The 19,113-nt window shown below is 41.6% G+C and overlaps 1 protein-coding gene across 1 annotated transcript in view; it reads right to left on the reverse strand.

Annotated features, from left to right (window-relative positions):
* The window catches only part of LOC109626003 (matrix metalloproteinase-17-like), a 52,052-nt gene that overhangs the window by 13,838 nt on the left and 19,101 nt on the right, over window positions 1-19,113 (reverse strand). Inside the window, exons 2-4 of the mRNA XM_020081653.2 lie at window positions 18,737-18,869; window positions 18,486-18,615; window positions 8,836-9,122 (exon numbers count right to left, since the gene is read on the reverse strand). Of these exons, the coding sequence (XP_019937212.2) occupies window positions 8,836-9,122; window positions 18,486-18,615; window positions 18,737-18,869 (550 nt within the window). The remainder of the gene's footprint in view (window positions 1-8,835; window positions 9,123-18,485; window positions 18,616-18,736; window positions 18,870-19,113) is intronic.

Genomic DNA, 19,113 nt, shown 5'->3' on the forward strand with positions numbered 1-19,113 from the left:
CTACGTGCACATTCTCCGAAATGTCTGCTTCTCCCGGCTGCAGCAGTTTGCATCCAACATCGTTAACAACCTCTTCCATCCACATTATCTAAACTCTCCCTTCCAGGAGATAACTGAGGACACTCGAAACAGCAAGGCACAAAAACTGCCTCTTATCTTGACTAGAGCTCCTCATTGATCCATAAACTGGTGAACAGAATAATGAAAACCACAAAATTATACGACAGAACCAATGGTTCCTGTGCTGGTTACCTTCCTTCATTGTCAATTAGTCAGTACTTAAAGTTGTATTTCATATCTTTTTCCATTTATTCTGACACAGAATAAATCCAAAGTAGTTAGTGTGGCTTGTTATTGTGAGTCTCCTCAAAATGTTATTACCTCCGCCAAGGTTTTCATCTGCAGTTGTTTAGCAGGGAATCGAATCGTATGTCTGTCTTTTGATGTCATTACAAATAAAGCATATACGTGTGTAATTTTTTAACTGGTACATTTCTTCATTTCCATTGTGGTAAAAATATCTCGCAGCTAATTCCTGCTTCCACTTATTCAAGCAGTGAATAAAAAGTTTATTTAGAATTCGTACAAGTTGATGAGGAATTGTCAAACAGAATAATGGGCCAAGAATAACTTCACACAACACATAATTAAACAGTGTTGTTTTGCCTCATTCCTCTCCAGCCCCGTCAAAATGAATTTGTCAGTGTTGTTCTGAGGAACTTAATCAGAATATGAGGTTATTTTTTCTGCTCTCTGCCACTGGCTCAGATGGCATCTAACAAGGTAAACAGTGGAACAACATTTGGTAAGAGAGCAAAATGTTCTTCATGTTGTTTCTTAGCTGAAATGTTGAATGCTGTGCGCTCACCACAGTGGTAGATGTGTCTATTGTGTCTTCTCCTGTATGATGAAACAACCTTGGTTATTACAGACAGTTCTCTAGGTAAGCACCATTTGTTGGTGAGTCGTCAAGGGCATCATGTATTATGATGTGACGTAATCACTGAAGTTTACTTTGAGTGCAGATAAAAAGAATCCGTGTTTGCACTTGATGAGAATCTTTGTTGTACATTTTGCAGTTGAAGAATTTCAAGTCGTTTTTTTTTTTGGTCCTTTTGAATTTACATATCATAAATAATATGCCGGGAAACAAGAATTTTACCACATAAGAGAACACAGAGAGACGAGAGTTAAATTTGTTCATTTCAAATACTAACTGTTAACTTAGGCCAAGAATCCAGTAAACTTTGGCCCTGTCTCTGAGACGGACCACTGGATTTCAGCTTGCAGTGTTAAGGGGGTAGAGTAAAGATCAGATTCTCTCCTACTGGCTGTCGGAAGGCTGTTGGGTCTTTCTGTGCCTTTTTTTTCTCACTATGCGTTTGAGAGATGACAAACCACGGTGAAAGTGAAACCTGGAAATGGCGACACAACACAACATGTCATATGGACACTTAACAAGTGGTAAAAACATGTAAAAGGGCATAAATAAAAATTGCATGAATCAAAAATGATTAGAAATGTCAGAACCTCATTTGAATTCAAAGGAAAAGTAAAAATACAATTTTTGTTTTGTTCACGTCTCTAATATCTTATTGTGTATTTATAGACCTGGTCCTGTTTTTTCTGCATCTGAATAGTTTCACAGTTTTTCAAATCTTATTGTCTGCTCTGCTGCCTCAAGCATCGGCCGTTGTGTGAAACCCAGGACACAGACAGGATGTGATGGGATATAAAGGAGTTTGAGGGAAAAGAAAAACAACATTGCACTTTTAAAAATGTCTTATAAAGGAGCATTGAACAGCATGATGTAGCCCATTGTGTCTGAAGTCTACCTTTGTCCTCCCTGTTCTTTTAGAGGCTGTAACAGCACTCTCTTTTTCTCCTACACCCACAAAAAATATAGAGATTGACGCACGAACAAGATTATTTATCCTGTCCACGGCCCTAGAACCTGAATCGTCCTCTAGCAACACATTTTAGGCACTTCAACATTTTTAGATATGAACAAACTGAAGACAAATCTAGAAATTCTGCACATTGTTGGAGGCTTGATCTCACATGAGTTTCATTTTATAGGCCTTCAAGACAAAAGATTTAGAGTGAGCCAGTGAACTTGAGTAAAATGTCAAAGCAATAACGTTTAAGTCGTAATCAAGAATCTGCAATAAAGATCTATGACTACAGTTTAGTACCATTATCTGTTGTCAGATTGGAGATTCATTAATCTTTTTTTTTTTCATTTGAATGTGCGGAGACAACTTTACTGAAGTAGTTGACCTTTTCGAATTCAAAATATACTGTACATTCTTACACCCTCGGGATCCAGCAGAGGGCGCTCATATTTGAATATATGCAAAGTAATTGCATGTCGTTAACTTCTGCCAAGGCACAACAGTCCCCTTAGATAAATCAAGCTGAACAATATTGCACACACTCATAACAGCCATAAATATGTCTGAACCTTTTCATCAAGATCTCTTTTTCTTATTTCTTGAGAAATCCACAAACATTTCAGAAAAACACAATATTGTAGAAAGTGATAAAAACCTCCTAGCTCCACCCCCCACTAAAATCGGTGCAGCAGTTTTCCCATAATCCTGCAAATGTTCAGACAAACAGCAATGAAAGCACAACTTCCTTGACTGATAATAACTGTATTTGTTATAATACAATGACCTGCGTCCTATTGTGTTTTGTTTCTTGTCTTTATGATGAGCACGTCCTCACAGAGATAAACACAAGGCTGCGTGCACACCACAGGAGCACGTGCATGGAAAGAATTGAGCATCATGAAAAATTCACCTGCTTAATGATGCTTTTGTTTTAGTCGGAGTAATCAGTTTACAGAGGCAGATTGCTGTCATCGTGATAATTAATAGAAGCAATCTGGTGCTTGTCAAAGTAAAAAAAAAAAAAAAAACGCACTTACAGACCTTCGCTTATTTGATCTCAGTGAGATTCCACCTCTCATCGCTGCTAATGGACACCAGGACCATCAATCACACAGCATGAGGTGAAGTGGTCCGCTAAATGTGGTGCTTAATATTCCACTATTCAGCATCATCGTGCACATTAGGAGATGGCCTTTCGCGGACCCAGATTCAGGGCCCTGCTGAGAACAGTGCGCTGGGAGATGGGGCAAGGGAATTAGCAAAGGCAATTACTCAGCCACGGATTTGTCTGATAAGGTTCATTTTTCTAAAGACGATTACAGAACTCCACGATCTGCTGAAGCACCAACATTCTCCCTTTACCTTCTGGGCCTGACCTAACAAGTTTACATCTCTTCAGGGGATTACCACACAATTGAAAAAGTTGCAAAGAAAAACAATTGATGGATCCGATAGCTTTGCGGGCGCAGGGCTGAGCATCGCCTGTCCAATAGGCCCAAACGACGCACAGAGGCAGACACTGACATTTGCTAAACAATGCCTGAGAGACGCCGGAGGAAGGAGTTGTGAAATAGCAGCAAGGTGAAGCCGGCAGAGTGTGACATGAAGAAATTAAGAGTTGTTTAATTAACTCCCCCCCTCTCTATGCCTCAGTGGTTCAGCCTCAGATTTACAGAGAAGAGAAACTCATCAGCTAAACAAAAAACGTTGACTAGAAAGAGTGTGCACCTCTGCCAGGGCCCAACACATGACACTAACTTTTAAATTCAGAAGATCCGGATTTTTATTTGGATCTGTCTCACCAGATTTGAAATTCAAAAACCTCTGTATTTCTATCTTCACAAATTCAGGCTGTAAATGATTCAAGCTTTAGAATATTAAAGTCATACGTATATATTCACATTGCTCAAATTCGCCACGCCAAATTCAGATACCAAACAATTCTGGTCAAAAAAAAAAAATTCAGATTCAACATCCGGGACAGTAACGATAAGTGATTCTGTCTTAAATCAGACCAACATCCAGCCAATCAACCACAGAGCTGCACACACTCATAAGTATCAGTCCACTAAACATAACCTTTTCATCAAGATCTATGAACTATTCTGAGAAATCAACGAAAATGAACGTCTTTGTGAATATTCAGGTGGGAAAAACTGAAACAGCTAAAACCTTAAGTACAAATAACGTTTACTGCAGCTCAGTGATAACAGTGTTTAAGTTCTCAGGATGATGGAGGCAGACAATGACACAACAATTACAGTCATACAGCTCTCACCTCTGACCCCTTTTTCCTCCGCTCCCCGCTGCCATTAGCCAAATCTATATCTTTGCAGCTGTTGTCAGCCCCCTCCCCCGCCATCATCCCCCATACATTTATTCAAACACACACACACTCTGGCAAAACTGCAGCATCGTCTGCCGGCGCTGCCGCTGCCCCGTCGGAGGTCTAATTGGAGCAGATTGAGCCACTGTCCTGTGACATATGGTTCACAGCCCTGACAGCGCAAAACAAAGGAGGGAGATCCAGGCAGGTCCTGGCCCCATCACAGACTCACCAGCTGGGACAGACAGCCTCTCCGTCTCACACACACACACACACACACACACACACACACACACACACACACACACACACACACACACACACACACACACACACACACACACACACACACACACACACACACACACACACACACACACACACACACACACACACACACACACACACACACACACACACACACACACACACACACACACACACACACACACACACACCGTCTTCCAGGCTGAAGTTTAATCTAAAACATGAGGTCAGAATGCAACATTGTGGACATCAGTTAAACACAGCGGTGAACTTGGCTTCAGGCGTGCTGGGCCAGCATATCTATAAAGTATTTACCTGCGTGTCAGAGCCTTTACCGTCCCTCTCTGTGTGTTTGTGTCGTTCAGGGTGAGAGGGTGTTGTGTGTTATGGGACTGGGTTCACCGATACAATATGTGATCAACCCTCAACGACCTGACCTGAGCACCAACACTGACCCAGGGACAGCTGGGCAGACTTTTTGGTTTGGAAGTTCACCCTCAACGTTCGTGATATCAGAACGAACCACTGAACTTCAGGGCTTGAAAATGAGTTGGAAAAGCAGCGTGGTTCAGTGACGTAAACATAACAATAAAAAGATACACATATAATATACAAAACTGTACAATGTGACACAGAAACAAAATTAATAATTCATATGATCGTTGGCTGCTTGTACCCAGTACCAATCTTGCCCACTAGAGGCAACCTGTTAGGAATGAGTCAACATTAAATAAAGTATTGGTGCGTAATGAGCTGTAACTGAGCTGCTGCGTACAGTGCATCACACAAGATAATGTGCGGGTTATATGTATAAAGGCCGACTGGCTTTAAAGCAGAATCTCTGATCGTATCTGAGATGCTGCTTCACAAAATGAAATGTTACCTGCTTACAGCTTCTCTCAGTTTTTCTTCCACTTTCGAAGATGAAATAAATCTCTATTTGGAATGTCTGAGGGTGAGATAGAGATGTACTTAGGAATAGGTACATGGCTGCCAAGTCAAGCAATTCTTTTCTCCTGGAAGGGAAAAGGCATCACTTAGAGTCAGATGAGGAATTACGACAACCCCACATATCACTAACTTTTTGGCACCGCTTTATTTCATCTCTTGGTTTTGGGGACTTTTCAGCAGATGGTGGAATCAACAGCCCGACAGTGACAATTAGCTCTGAGCTGCTTAGGTTCTATTTTCAGTCCTACAGGAACAAAGACCTAATACAGACGTCAGTCGCTCATGAGCAGCGTATGAAATTAGCAATAAGCCTTCAATAACATAGCTGTCATTTCCGTGACTGATTCACAGTTTGTCTCACCCTGTCAGAACTGGATTCCATTATCTTTATCTGCTATGACGGAGCATTGATTTCTTTAAAATCATCACAATCACTTTGGGCACTGCTAAACTCCAGTTGCAGGAGTTTTGTTTAGGTTGGGCTCATTTTGATAGAACATCTGCATGTGGGGATAAGATCTATGCCATTGCAATGGATGATGCACGGGGTCCTCCATTATTGTGACTTTGGGGGATTTTCAATAAGTGCTTGAATGGCTGGGCATACGCCAATGGATCTCTCATTATAGGTTTGGACCGAGTTCCATGTGTATTCTGGGGGTTTGTCATCACTAGCTCACTGCAGATGATAAACTATGTTTTGGAAAATTACACTTTATTGATGACCGTTGGACAAACATGCCAGGATGTCGCTTTTAGACAGAAAATGTTGAAAACATAATATCCGAGATCCATTACAACCATTCGCCTAAAGCTCAGAGCAGGCCTGTCTTATTGCATTCTTCAGAACTTGCCCTTTTCAGCTTGGCGGCTCTAACTCGGAGGAGGTGAAGAGGAGAGATATTGTCTTTACACAGGTGCAAACATTTCTGCTGTGAGAGATGCTCTGACAACTTCATATTATCAAGTTTGTTTCAAGCACATTTGAATCCCTCAATATGTTTGCTCCATCCTTGGCAACTCTTTCTGAGCCTCCCCCTGAAGCTAGGTTCATCTTGGCTAGCTCTTCATTCACAGCTCCGAGCCAGAGTCATTTTTGGACTTCCTGATTTACAAATTTTAGATTGGTGCTAAATCAGAAGATTATAGGGATTACATCTTCAGGCCACTCGTCACGCAAACCTTTATCAACAAACCTTAAAACAGCCTGATGGAAATTAGCTCTAAAACGACAGATGCAACTTGTTTTTAATAAGTCAAACGACCGAGTTATGAGACTGTTGGTTGACCTCACAGCTGTAAACAGATCGAACATCTGTTTTGAGATAACACTATCGGCTCAGCGAACTTCCCTTAGATCCCTTGCATCCAAACACCTTGCTGGCAAGTGCACACACATTACAAGGGATTCGGGGGGGCCCCAGGCAAAAGGGACGCCCGCCACCATCCAATACACATAATGCACACACATTTAGACATTCTAGTCTTCAACCAAACCTCCAGAAATATAAATCTTTTGGCACAAAGCTAGCAGCATGGGGCCTCCTTATAGGGGGTTTCCAACAATTGGGTTATTGCAGTCTCCTGTACATAGAATTTTAAGGGGGTTCTCACAAACTCTTTGTTGCTGTGGACTAGTGTAATCACCTGTTCTCAGGGGCCCCCTCTCAGCTTGGGGGCCCCATCATCTGCCTTCCCTACCGTGCTGCCGTGCCTCTGAACTTGAGTTAAGTTTCGTCATACAGCTGTTTCCAAGGTCAGCTATGAACTTTCATGCTCAACTTCACTTTTATTTTTGACTTGTGAGAGATGTTTTACTTTCAAACTTTCTCACATCACCTCTAATGCTCTCATCACCATTTCCTCTCTCCTCTTCTGTCCACCCATCTTTCAAAAAGCAGGGATGAATGGAGGTGCTGAGCAGAGGAGTGAGGTATGTCATTTAAAGTCAAGTCATCCGCATGAAGGGAAGAATAAAGAAAGCAAGTCGGAGAAAGTTAATGATTTATGCTGTCATTCGGTTGACCGCGACTGAGGCAGCCTCTGCCTGACGATCCAATCAGTGTGACGAGATCGCTCCATCCGCTCATTTCGTCTGGATGAGTGGACTTGTACTGCCCTTTTCCGCTCGCCACCTCCCTCCTTCCTTTGTTTTTTTAAATGAGGGCCGGAAGAAACTGAGGTTGATGCTAAGTGACAGGACAGCAGAGGTTTAGAGAACTAAAATGTCCCCATTTGGACATGTTTTTGTAAAAACTGTCCTGTTGTGCCGATAATAATTTCATTTTCACACAGTAAAAGCTCTGGAATTCACAATTATTCATATGATAAGAAGGACACACACAGTTCAGCTAAAGTGAAGAGAGGAGGCGAGAGAATAATGATGTCTGCAGAGAGGATGGTTTTCACTTTGTGAGGGAGTGAATGCATGAACAAGTGGATTAATGAACCAGTGAATGTGAGTCCAAAAGCAGCCAGAGCGTGCTGTGTTTTCTGGAGCCGTCTAAGAATGACAGATATTTCCGATATAAGCTGCTCTGCCTTTGATTGGCAGAGTTGATTGAATTCCACTTAGAGCCGCTGTCGTCCTGTCCTCTTTTCTAACTCGCAGATTTCCCTCAGCGAGTAATCCAGCTCTTTGAAAACTGTTTGATGAAAGAAATTTGGCCAGATCAATCAGGATCAATTAGCCAAAACACACGGGTGAATGGTTTTCACTGGAAGCAGCCAAACACAGCCTGCGTGCCCAAAACTATAATAAAGACAGACTTAATAATAATAGAGTTTATTATGCACATAGATATGGTTTATTAGACAAGGTTATGAGATCTGTACAACTGAGACTTCAGCCTGCTCATTAAAGGTTAATGAAATTTAATTTTGAATGCTTAAAACTATTGGCTTATGAAATAAAGAATATTGATTGATCAATCTTTTCTTCTTTTTTCAATTAACATTTGTGATGAACAGCTTACCTTTAAAATAAAAGTTGTTTTTGTTTTCGGATATCCTCTGTGCACTCAGCCTTGAATCAATAGCACAGGTTTTGTTGTAAAAGAGACAGAGAGTGACAAAGGGCTGTGTCGGAATTGAACGTGCAGCCTTGACAGATGTCTGGCATTTTTTTATTTAATTAAGAACTAGATTTTTGTTCTTTTTTGTGAGCTGACGTGTGTGTGGATTCATGACACTGGGTTGAGGCAAAAATCTTGGAATCATCTTCGGGCATTTCAGGAAGTCAGCATGTACACAATCATCTGAATCACACACACATAGTTTACATTTTAGAGAAAGTAAACACATTGCCAGTTTAATATCAGTCTTTGCTGGTGACACCAAATTGATGCCTTACATTTGTACACACACTTTTTTTTACCTGATAGCAATGTGCCTCACCTGGTGATCTGAAGGTCCACGCCTCGTCATCATCAAAGTGCGTGTCCCCGGCGGTGAACCTCTCTCCTGGGAAAAACGCGTGCGCCACTGTGCCCCCCGGCCCGTCAAACGGATATCCGTCGTCATGGTCGGCTTTAGTGAAGTCGATCTGAATGTCTGCGTCGCTGCCGGCCACCTCGTGGAAGTTCAGCGGCGCGATGTCGCTCCAGACTTTCAAGGCGTAGTACATCAGGGCTCGAACGGTGTCCCTGCCCAGTAAGGCTGAATCCTTAGGGTAGGTCCTCACTCTGAGAGAAGGGAAGGAGAGGAGGGATATATTACATTTGAGAAGGAGAGAGAAGAGGGGATGAGGAGGTGGAGGAGGACACAGAGAGAGAAGACAGTTGACAGGACAGACAAACAAGAGAAGAGAGATGCTGGCAAAATGAGAGGAAAAAGAATTATGATGGACAAAAAAAACAATAGGACAAAAAAAAAATGAAAGGAGGAAAGGTCAAGAGAGTTGAAATCTGTGGGAGTAGATAAGAGAAGAGGACGAGTGTGCCAAGTACAAGGGTGACACATCAGAGATGAACATGAAAACGGAGAAGAGACGAGAAAAGTAGGAGGGTGGAAAAGAAGAATGACAGTGGAGAGCTCAGGAGAGGTTGGCACACAGTCGATATTGGAAGGACGCTGAGCTCTGAATTGCATTGAAGCACAAAAGCATAAAGATCAAATATGTTTGCCTCTGGGACAGACCTGCATGAACAAACCAAAGTTACTGTTTGCATATTTTATGTGATCTGTTTTTGTATTTCATGCTTTGCTGCTCCTGCCGCTCACATATACTGATAAGTCAAGGCTACAGTGTGAATTGGAAGAGATTATTGCATCAGCTCCCTGGAACCACTCATAAGTTTTTCACTGTCTTTTCCTTTTCATACCATCTTATTTAATTTTCTTCCATCCTCACATCATTTTAACATCTCTCAAGCAATTTCTCTCTGAAGGCCATCGACACAGAAGAAGAGAGAACAGGAAATCACGCCGACGTCGCGCTTACTTTGTCTACCCACTCTCCATCTAAATCTCCCCTGCATTTTCTTGTTCTCATTTTTTTTTTTCCACCGTTCTTCCATTTCCTACTTTATGCACTTGACTACTTTCTCCCCCACGAGAGAAATTTGTCAAAAAACAAGAAGCAATTTGGCCATTGCAGGATTGGAAATTCAATCAGTGTTCATCTGTAGGAAAGCAGGGCTCTGGGCCTGGAGAGCGAGGGTGCCTCGTCTCGCCTCCACACTGAGGTAACAAACTGATAGAAATCAGCTGATACTAAAATATCAAGTGAACAAAACATCGGAGCAGATATATCACTGATTGATGCAACACATTTAAAACTGATACGACAGAGAAATGCCTATTTTCTTCCATCAACATCCTGATGTATTGAATATAACTAATAAGGTGTTCAAGGTTGTGCTGGTAGCATCCATCACAGTACTACACAATACAGTTTATTGACATTGCTCTCAAGTGTTGTGACAACCTGTAAACAACCTGTGCTGCTCTTTTGTGCAGCAATTTGCATGAAAAAGGAAACAAACACAAAACTGGGTGAAATAGTAAATGGAGCGTAAGCAACAAGAAGTCTGCAGGGGGAGGTGAGCGTGAGGTGACTTTTCAGTAAATCCTGTATAAATAGGATTATAAATAAATTCTCTCGTACTCAAGCGATGCCATACTGTTGTTCAAACTGTTCAAATTAAAACACCAAAAAATAATCGTAATCACTTCCTGTGCAAGAGATCAAAATAACTTCCAAAATAACAGTGCCAGAGAATTAAAACCCTGATGATCCCAAAGGATATCAATTCAAGCTAGTTACCAAATAAATAAATTATGTGCAAATGTCGCAATGTTTCCTGTGTTGCTGTTAGTTGACTTTATGTAAGTGATGCTAATCTTTCATGACGGGTCATGTGGAGACAAAGGAAATCAGTTTAAGGGAAATTAGTTAAGTATTTTTTTGCATATCTTGAAATGACCCTTCTCTGCATCTCGTGACCCACAGGGTGACCCGACCCTTAGTTTAGAAACCACTGCATTAAGCAACAATATAGGTTTTCAAGTTATTCATGCATCTTAATTATTAAACCACATCAGTATTGACCCCCGAGTTAACCAGGACTGAACATTTCAAAAACCTGAACCTTCATGGTGCATGTGAAAATCTCCCTCCACAACAGTTACATCACAAAAGCCTTATTATTTTTGATTGGTTTAGACAAGCTGCTCCAGCTAAGGGGCCGTCAAACTCGGTCTGCGCAAATCACGTTCAACATTCAGGTCACAAATAAGTTCAGAGACTGAAGCTCTGTCACTGCAAACAATGAGATTCACAAAAGCCCTCTGTTGTTTCACCTCTTCCAGCCAAGTTTCTGTCAAACAAACATATTTGTATATGACATTTCTTTCAAATCATACTTGAATTCTTTACGATTAAGGACTTCCCGCTGAGAACTGGTGACTCATTCCTCTGACTGGAGCTTCACCCTCAGTTTTCTTTGTAATGAACGTACCGAAAGACCACAGAGTCTGAGGTGCCAGCTTGTTGCAATGGCAGTACAGAGGGATTATCTTACTTCAGTCCTGGACTCTCATCACAGAGAGTGAAGTTGTGCCAAACCTGACGGCTCACAGCTCACAGCGGTTTGAAAGTTAATGCTCACCCTCTACAAACAACCCTAGTTGTAATTCAGCCGAGCGAGGCCGCACGGCACGGTGACACCAGCTATTTCATTTTGGAGGAACTCGCTGCACGTGTCCAATTGCCCAAAGCAATAACAGGGTAGAGAATGAATAAAAAGATACAGGCAATGAGTAGATAATGACGCAGGGAAAGGGAGATAAAATATGTTTGAAAACAGAGGAGTAGCATGAGGGAGGGTGAGATGAGAGGGGCTAACAGGCAGAAACACAGACTCTCTGCTATTTCAGAAATATTTCTGACAGCTCCCCATGGCTCCGACTTCCACAGCGCTAACTACAGAATCACACAGTTGCATAAGAATGACAAGTTCCTTAAGTTCCAGCTTTTCTCCAGGCTACTTCACTGGGAGATAAGTGATCACACAGTCACATTTCCATCCCCGGCAGTGTATCTGATGTGTCCTTTTCCTTATCCACGCAAAAAAATGTTCCTCGTTACAAGAGCTTTTTAAAAAGGTTCTTCTGTTGCAGACTTGTGAAGCAGGAAAGAAGTGCGGCTGAGAGAGAGAGAGGCGAGAGCACAGACTTCCGTCTTTATGCTGATGTTACGCGAGTGTATGTAAGAAGTGAAAATTTCACAGTTTGAAGAAATAAAACTTTTGTGAATGCTCCTTCGTCAATAGGAACTTACATCATCTTAGCACATTGCATTGAGTCACCGTGTCTTTAAATTAATTCATTCATTTTACTTTTAAACCCAAAACAAAACTGCCCACTGCCTTCAGCTTTAGTTGTTTTTATATGAATGCAATAAATGCACATTATCACCTGTAAATCAAAATAAACACAAAAAAACACTCTCAAGCATAAAAAAAGAGGGTGTGGTTTCTACCAGTGGTGTGCTCAGAGCCTCATCAGGCTGCATGAAGCCCAGATAAGCTCCATCTAATGATGGTAAGTTCAGAGAGACAAAATCCAGGGTGTCCACCTTCAATTAAAATTTAATTATTTTAAGCACAAGATAATTAATGGAATATATTGTCTGGAGAAATTTTTTTTGCAAAATGTTGAAGCATAGCTGCAAAACTTTAGATGTAGGGAGGAGAAAACTGGGATAAGTGAAGAGGTCATGGGGCATTTACAGTATAGATGTAATGCTGTGTATGGTTAGGAAAGATAATGGTCATGGTAAATGAACTATGACTAAATTATAGGTAGGGTTACGCAGCTAAAGTACTATGGTTATACACGTGTACCATGTATGGAGTATATAATATACTTAATTTAAAAACAAAGGTTTTTTGTTGCAGGTCTAGAACCGATGCAAACTCTGCGTAAAAGATGGATGTGCTTCAACATCCACACCATAACTCTCTATCTCTCTAAGTGCTCACAACTTCCTGGATCAGCAATGGATGTCGGCATTTGTCACAGAATCACTGAAAATAGATATAATTCTCAGAAATAATGAGAAGAACCTGCAATGCTGAAGATGTATTCCAGACTTCTGATGTTGATTCCTCATGTTTATATTTTTGGCATCCTAATCAAACTCTAAACTTTGCCAACTGGAGTTCTTTCCGACTTTTTGTGTGGCCTGATTCATCGACGCCGTGTTTCCACACCACCTTCCACAACACATCTGACACATTTACAGTAAATCAAACATCCTCTCGGGCAATAAAAGGTTTTTCATTTCTGCTCAAGGAGTAATTTCATCTCAAAGTCATATTTCAGGTCACTATTTCACCTGTGATGACAGAACAGAGAGTAGAGGGAACAAGCAAGAAACTGGTCTCCAACGTATTTTTTCTGGTTGCAGGAGGAAACTGCTCTGAAGAACTGGAAAAAGTGATTCAACCGACTTTTAAATTAGTTGTGCAGACCGAAGGATGATTAAGGGGGACTTCATTTTCTCGACCTATTTAATTTCATGACACAATTTCCTCCCTCATTTGATAAATGACTTAGAGCACATTTGGCTTTTGTGTATGTGTGCATGCAATTTGCGTACAAGCTTAATCGGATGTGGAGAGACACAAACACACACACACACATAAAAATTGCAATTACATTTTACCTGTTTGGCTTTTAAGTTCCGTACACTTCTCACAGAGCTTTTCCACATGTGGGATCTGACTGATGAGTCATTATTAGAGAGGTGAGGAGCGAGGGATGGAGAGAGGGAGAGAAAGAGATCAAGAAAACTTGGAGACTCTTGCTGTCCCCCGCCTTCAGCCTCCCAGCAGGCGCTTACCTCCCGTGGCTCTGCTGTTCCACAGAGACATGAGCTGACATCGAAAGCGATGCTAAAAAGCGCGGGTGCAAGAAAACGCACCCTCACACACTCATGCACGTATAATATTCACCTCCTGTGCTCCTCTACCCTCTGTAGACATAAGCTGATTACCCTGCAAAATGAAAGCTCATATGCCGATGGTGATTCATACGCTCGTATGCGAAAACACACTCACACATATGAAAATATTTTGCTGACAAAGACTCATGCTGTGAGTGATCAGAAGCTCCTCAGACTTCCCTGAAACACACACACGCACGTGCACGTCCTCTCAGTGGGGCTGAGGGTGAAAGACACTAAATTAAGAGGCTTGGCATGAGTCTCCCCTCCGTCCACAAATCCTTTTTTCTCCTCTTTCCAGTCTGCATCTTCCTCTTCGCTCATCAGTCAATTTAGACAATTAAGGTCTTCGCACAAGGAAATCTACTCATTTGAAAATAAATACGACCTCACAATGTGTCCATCACGTTTACACACGAAACTTCCATCCTTCGTTTTCAGAACAGGTTTCTATTTACATTTTTTGCTGCGTTGCGTTTTTTGCATCTGTCAAAAGTGTTGCAGAGAGTTGTTTGAGCTGTTGAGGATCAACTGGATCAATGTTGTTGTCTTTTCTTTTCCCATGCGGCCTAAGAGCTAGTAGCGCATCTACCTGGACACCTGACATCGGCTTCTCCAGACTGGTGTTGAGGACAAACTTAGTGTGCAAAGATGAGGTGAGGTGGAATCTTGAAAAAAAAAATAATGATGGGTCCTAATAAGATAGCGCTTAATAAAAACATTACAGTTCTTAAGGTCCCACCGAGCAATTTCACAGGTTGGTGACTTCAAATGGCAAAGAGGAGATGAATTCAGTGGGCGTCAATAAACTGTCTCTGTGCGGCTCAACTGCTTTTGAGATTCAGATGCAATCATGGATTTGTGATTGATATACGATTCCCTGACTAGAAGTAAATAGCCAATTCAAAGAGAGAGAGGAGCTAATGTGATTAACCCAGCTTATCCAAACTGCATGTAAACAAGAATGTATTTTTGGAAAAATGCTATTATTTTTTATACTGAAGGATAAAATAAGAGCAGTTCCTGTTTCCTTAACAATTTTATTCCCACACCATATTTTCCATTGAGGGTGATGTGGCTGTGGAACGCTCTATAATGAACAGTGAAATTTCTGTTTCCCTGCAGATAAAGCAGACCATCCCTGTGTGTAACAGAGTGTGTGCACGTTCTGCAACCACCAATGTAAGTGCATATTACTTGACAGACAAATGCTGAACCACTGACTTCAAACCAGGTCTTTGCTCAGAAGTTAGCAATGTGCCAACAATGAACCAGACCACACCTCTGTTGAAGACCAACATGTCCATGGGCGCCAGCAAAATGTTTGTTTAACGTCAGTCTATAGTATATATAAAGATTTCCAGGAATTAAGCCAAAATATCCTGGAACTTGCTTTTCTCAGTTTATAAATAGCAACTGTTTGTCCAGTGAATCACCTGATAAATACTCAGCTATATAGATGTCCCATTATTCCACATGTGCCAAAGGAATAAGAGAATAAAAACAAATTGCCACGACTGGTCATTACCGTGAGCAGCTTTATGTGATTACCTCTTACTGCCCCGGAGCTACTTCTACGACTAAACTACACAATACCTCTGATACAGCTGTGGAATTTCTTAACGCTCGCTAACAGCTATGAACTACGGCTATAATTAGTACTATGATGGACCCCTGCTGCTGTGTTATGACTGTGGTTTCCCTCAAAACTCTTAATACCAGCCACCTTCCACTTTAAATGTAGCTCTGCTGTTTTCAAAAGGCCCTCGATGGGTTTGCAGAGCTTGGCGACAGCTCCACCGTGAAGGTCTCATAAAACGATGGAGCTTAAATGTTAATACAATGAAAACACAATTTAGATTATGATGCCAATGCAGACCTTTATCCATGGATCATTAGAATTTCTGCATTTCTCATTCTCGGTTCATTTATTTCATAAGAGGAAACTGTGCGAGCCTAAAGAGATGGATGAGAGTTTGTGATTTTGCGATCCAGCATTACTGCGTCAACCTCACCTGCTTTATTAGATTAAACAGACGCACAAAGAATAAGATGCAATCTTCTTCCTCGCGTTAACTTTCTTTCTTCGTCATTATCGTGATTCATCCTCCGCCCGATCTTTTCACTCCTCCACTCAGCGCGCTACACCTATCAGTTTGAGTTGTCAGTCGGGCTGCTAATGACTCCAGGCTGTCTGCTGTGATAATGGGCTAACAATATGAGATAATGAGCTAACAGTGGGGTGTTACACCACTCGGCTGTTAGTGTCTGTATCACACTTGGGTGAGTGCGGTGTGTGTGTGTGTAAAAGAACAAGAGACAGGTAAGGCAGGGTTAAACTAGGATTAAGGACTCAGCCTTTGCCACAAACTCTCCCACACATCATGAAATCATTTAATACGTCGACTGTGGAAAAAAAAAACCATTAAGCTACTTGGGAGTCCAGCCTGACTCCTTATCTTTTCTTTCTTCTATGAAAGAAGTAACACTCTCCACTCGCTCTGCATGTAATGATATGATTGACGTGTTTGTGAACAGGAAGCAACCAACAGAGTTTTTACACATCTCTGTTTCCCATACATTGAATTATTTGCAGCCACACCCACAATATTTCCATGGAACCCCCCCCACAGGTTGATTTACTTTTTGCCAATCTTACTTAATTATTATAATAAACTTGTGCGATTGATCGCTCCTGGCTCCACTTGATCCCTCTCTCCTTCTCAGACACAAACACATTGACAGTCGATACATCCGTACAGTCAGAGCTTCCTTTGGGTTTTGATGCAATCGACCAAGGCTGCTGGGCAAACTCCCATGATGCACTGAGCACTCTTCATCTCTGTGGCATGTGCAAAGACTAATAAACCTGACTATGATCTGAACATGACAGTTGCCTGATAACTGTTTTGTTTTGGCTGTACAACAGAATAATTAAAATTGATATATTTCTGCAGCATGTGTGTTTGGGTGATATAAATATTTGGATTTTTCTGTCAGATTAGCATACTTACATTTAGTATGCCTGTCATATTGCATCTGATTCATTAGCTGCTTCACGCATTATCTCTATTCTGTCAGCCTTGTTGCTGGCCCATATAATCTAATGAGATACCATGAAATATTAGATGATAAAAATATTTTTTTCTAACCCCGGCAGGAGGGAATCACTGTGCGAGTGCTAGAACATCAACTGAAGACTGATGCTGAGAGCACACAGGAGAATTACAGTGGAGGCCAACCTATGCAGAATATGAATGTTTTTGTTATGGCGCTTTTACCCTGAAAATCTGTTCTGTATGGAAATCTCACCGGATCTGAAGTTAGAACATAATCCACAACTGTTCCCGTGCACTGTTCTACAAATCTGAGTGCTGCGAATACAAAAGTGCTTCACTGGACTGAAGACAAGCCCGTCTTATTTCAGAGTGGAGGGAGCCGACAGGAGCGCATGACTGGCAGCAGCACAAAGAGGAGAAAGAAAGGTAAAGCCCACCAGGAGGGAAGCAGTGCACGTGCACGCACACACACACACACACCTGTGTAGATGCTGCTCTATATAGGCGTGTGTTTGGTTTTCCTCATTTCTCAATTCATGTATGCATTCGTATTCAGCGCACACGCAAACACTGGCCCACACGCGGCTTGTGGCAGCTCATTGTTGAATCAGGACTGGTGCTGTATGAATCAGACAAGACCACCCGAAGTTTCACTGCCTCCTCCTCCTCCTCCTCTGCTATCTGACACTGTTCTGTGGTTTCTCACATGATATATGAGTTTCTAGACAATTTAACTTTCGGTCCACAACAAATGTAACTTCTATCAATTATGCACAATGTTCTACTCCTGAGGAAAGTTCAGCACGCAGCCACGTTTTTATTATTAAACAACATCTTATGTTGGATGTTTTATGCACTAGTACAGTGTCTGTTCTAAATCCTCTCAAACTTCTACAAAGTTATGATAAACATGAGGTTGGAAAACTTTGTGTTCATCCTACCTGGTTTATCCGCAATGATTTTACAGTCTGTGTTTTTCATAAAATGAAAACGAATTTGCTTTCTTTGTTATTACTTTATATAAGTTTGAATGATTTTCTAAGCTGCTGTTATTTTTTTCAAACGTTGCATGTCGGCTTTCTCAGTGATCTGTTAAGTAATTCACACATCAGCCATCACATCTTCAGACCTTAGTTCACACACGATGTTTCATAAGATGTGTGTTCTACATACAGACAGATGTATGTGGAGGTGGTAGATGTTTCCAGAGAACTGGAACGGGAGTTTTAAACGGTCTCTCTCCAAGATCTCACAACTTTTACTTTTTTTAGCCAGAATTGATCTGTTTTCCAGCTGAAGGAAGAATCCTCTATAATCTAATCTATCAAAGGATGAACAGATGAAACAAAATTGGGATTACCTGGGATTTGAGCAAACTGCTCTGCATTAATGAGACATATTGGACTGAATCTGAATGTGCAGACCTGCTCGGATCAATTTATCTAATCTCAAACAAACTGAGCTGAAGCACAAATTGTATGAAACAAAATATCAAGTCAACCGAATGATTCCTCTTCTTATGTTTAATTGGTTCCTACCTCCAGGAGAGATGCCTTTTATTCCATTTGTTCTGTGGAATGAGGCTTCGTTTCCTGCGGCCCACTGTCCCCTCAGACACATCTGGCAGAGAACATCTGGGTGTTTTCATTAAACCCAATGTGGCTTGGTCTAAAAAAAGGAGAGGAGAAAAGTGGCTGATTCACTGAGAGAGTTTATAGTTGATCATTCCATATTAAATTGCCTACATCCAGAAAACCAGCCCCTAACATAACAAACACAGCCCACATACCAAAGACTCCGGTCTCCTTCAGGCCTCCGAACCTCTGCATGGCTTTGATGGCCTTGGTCAGGGCCTCCTTGGTCTGGAGCTGACCAGTCACCGGGTCGGGGGGCGGGAGGTAGCCAAACTTGCTCAGCCAGTCCTGCAGAGGGAAACAGTAGACGCAGAGTTCAAGAGTCGTCGCAGGCATTTCAATGACTCCACGTATCCCACAGCTGCTGAGACGGTCCGACACCTGTTGGTGTTTACGCTCTGTGGATTCAGTGTCTGTACATGAGTGCATTCAAGTTGTGTGTGTGTGAGTTTGTGTGTATGTCTGAGCAAACAAGCTAGAGACAGACGTTTAAAAAGACAGTGATGAATTGATAGAAGATTGTCTCTGGTTA

The sequence above is a fragment of the Paralichthys olivaceus genome, chromosome 18 (assembly GCF_024713975.1).
Source record: "Paralichthys olivaceus isolate ysfri-2021 chromosome 18, ASM2471397v2, whole genome shotgun sequence".
Lineage (NCBI taxonomy): Eukaryota > Metazoa > Chordata > Actinopteri > Pleuronectiformes > Paralichthyidae > Paralichthys > Paralichthys olivaceus.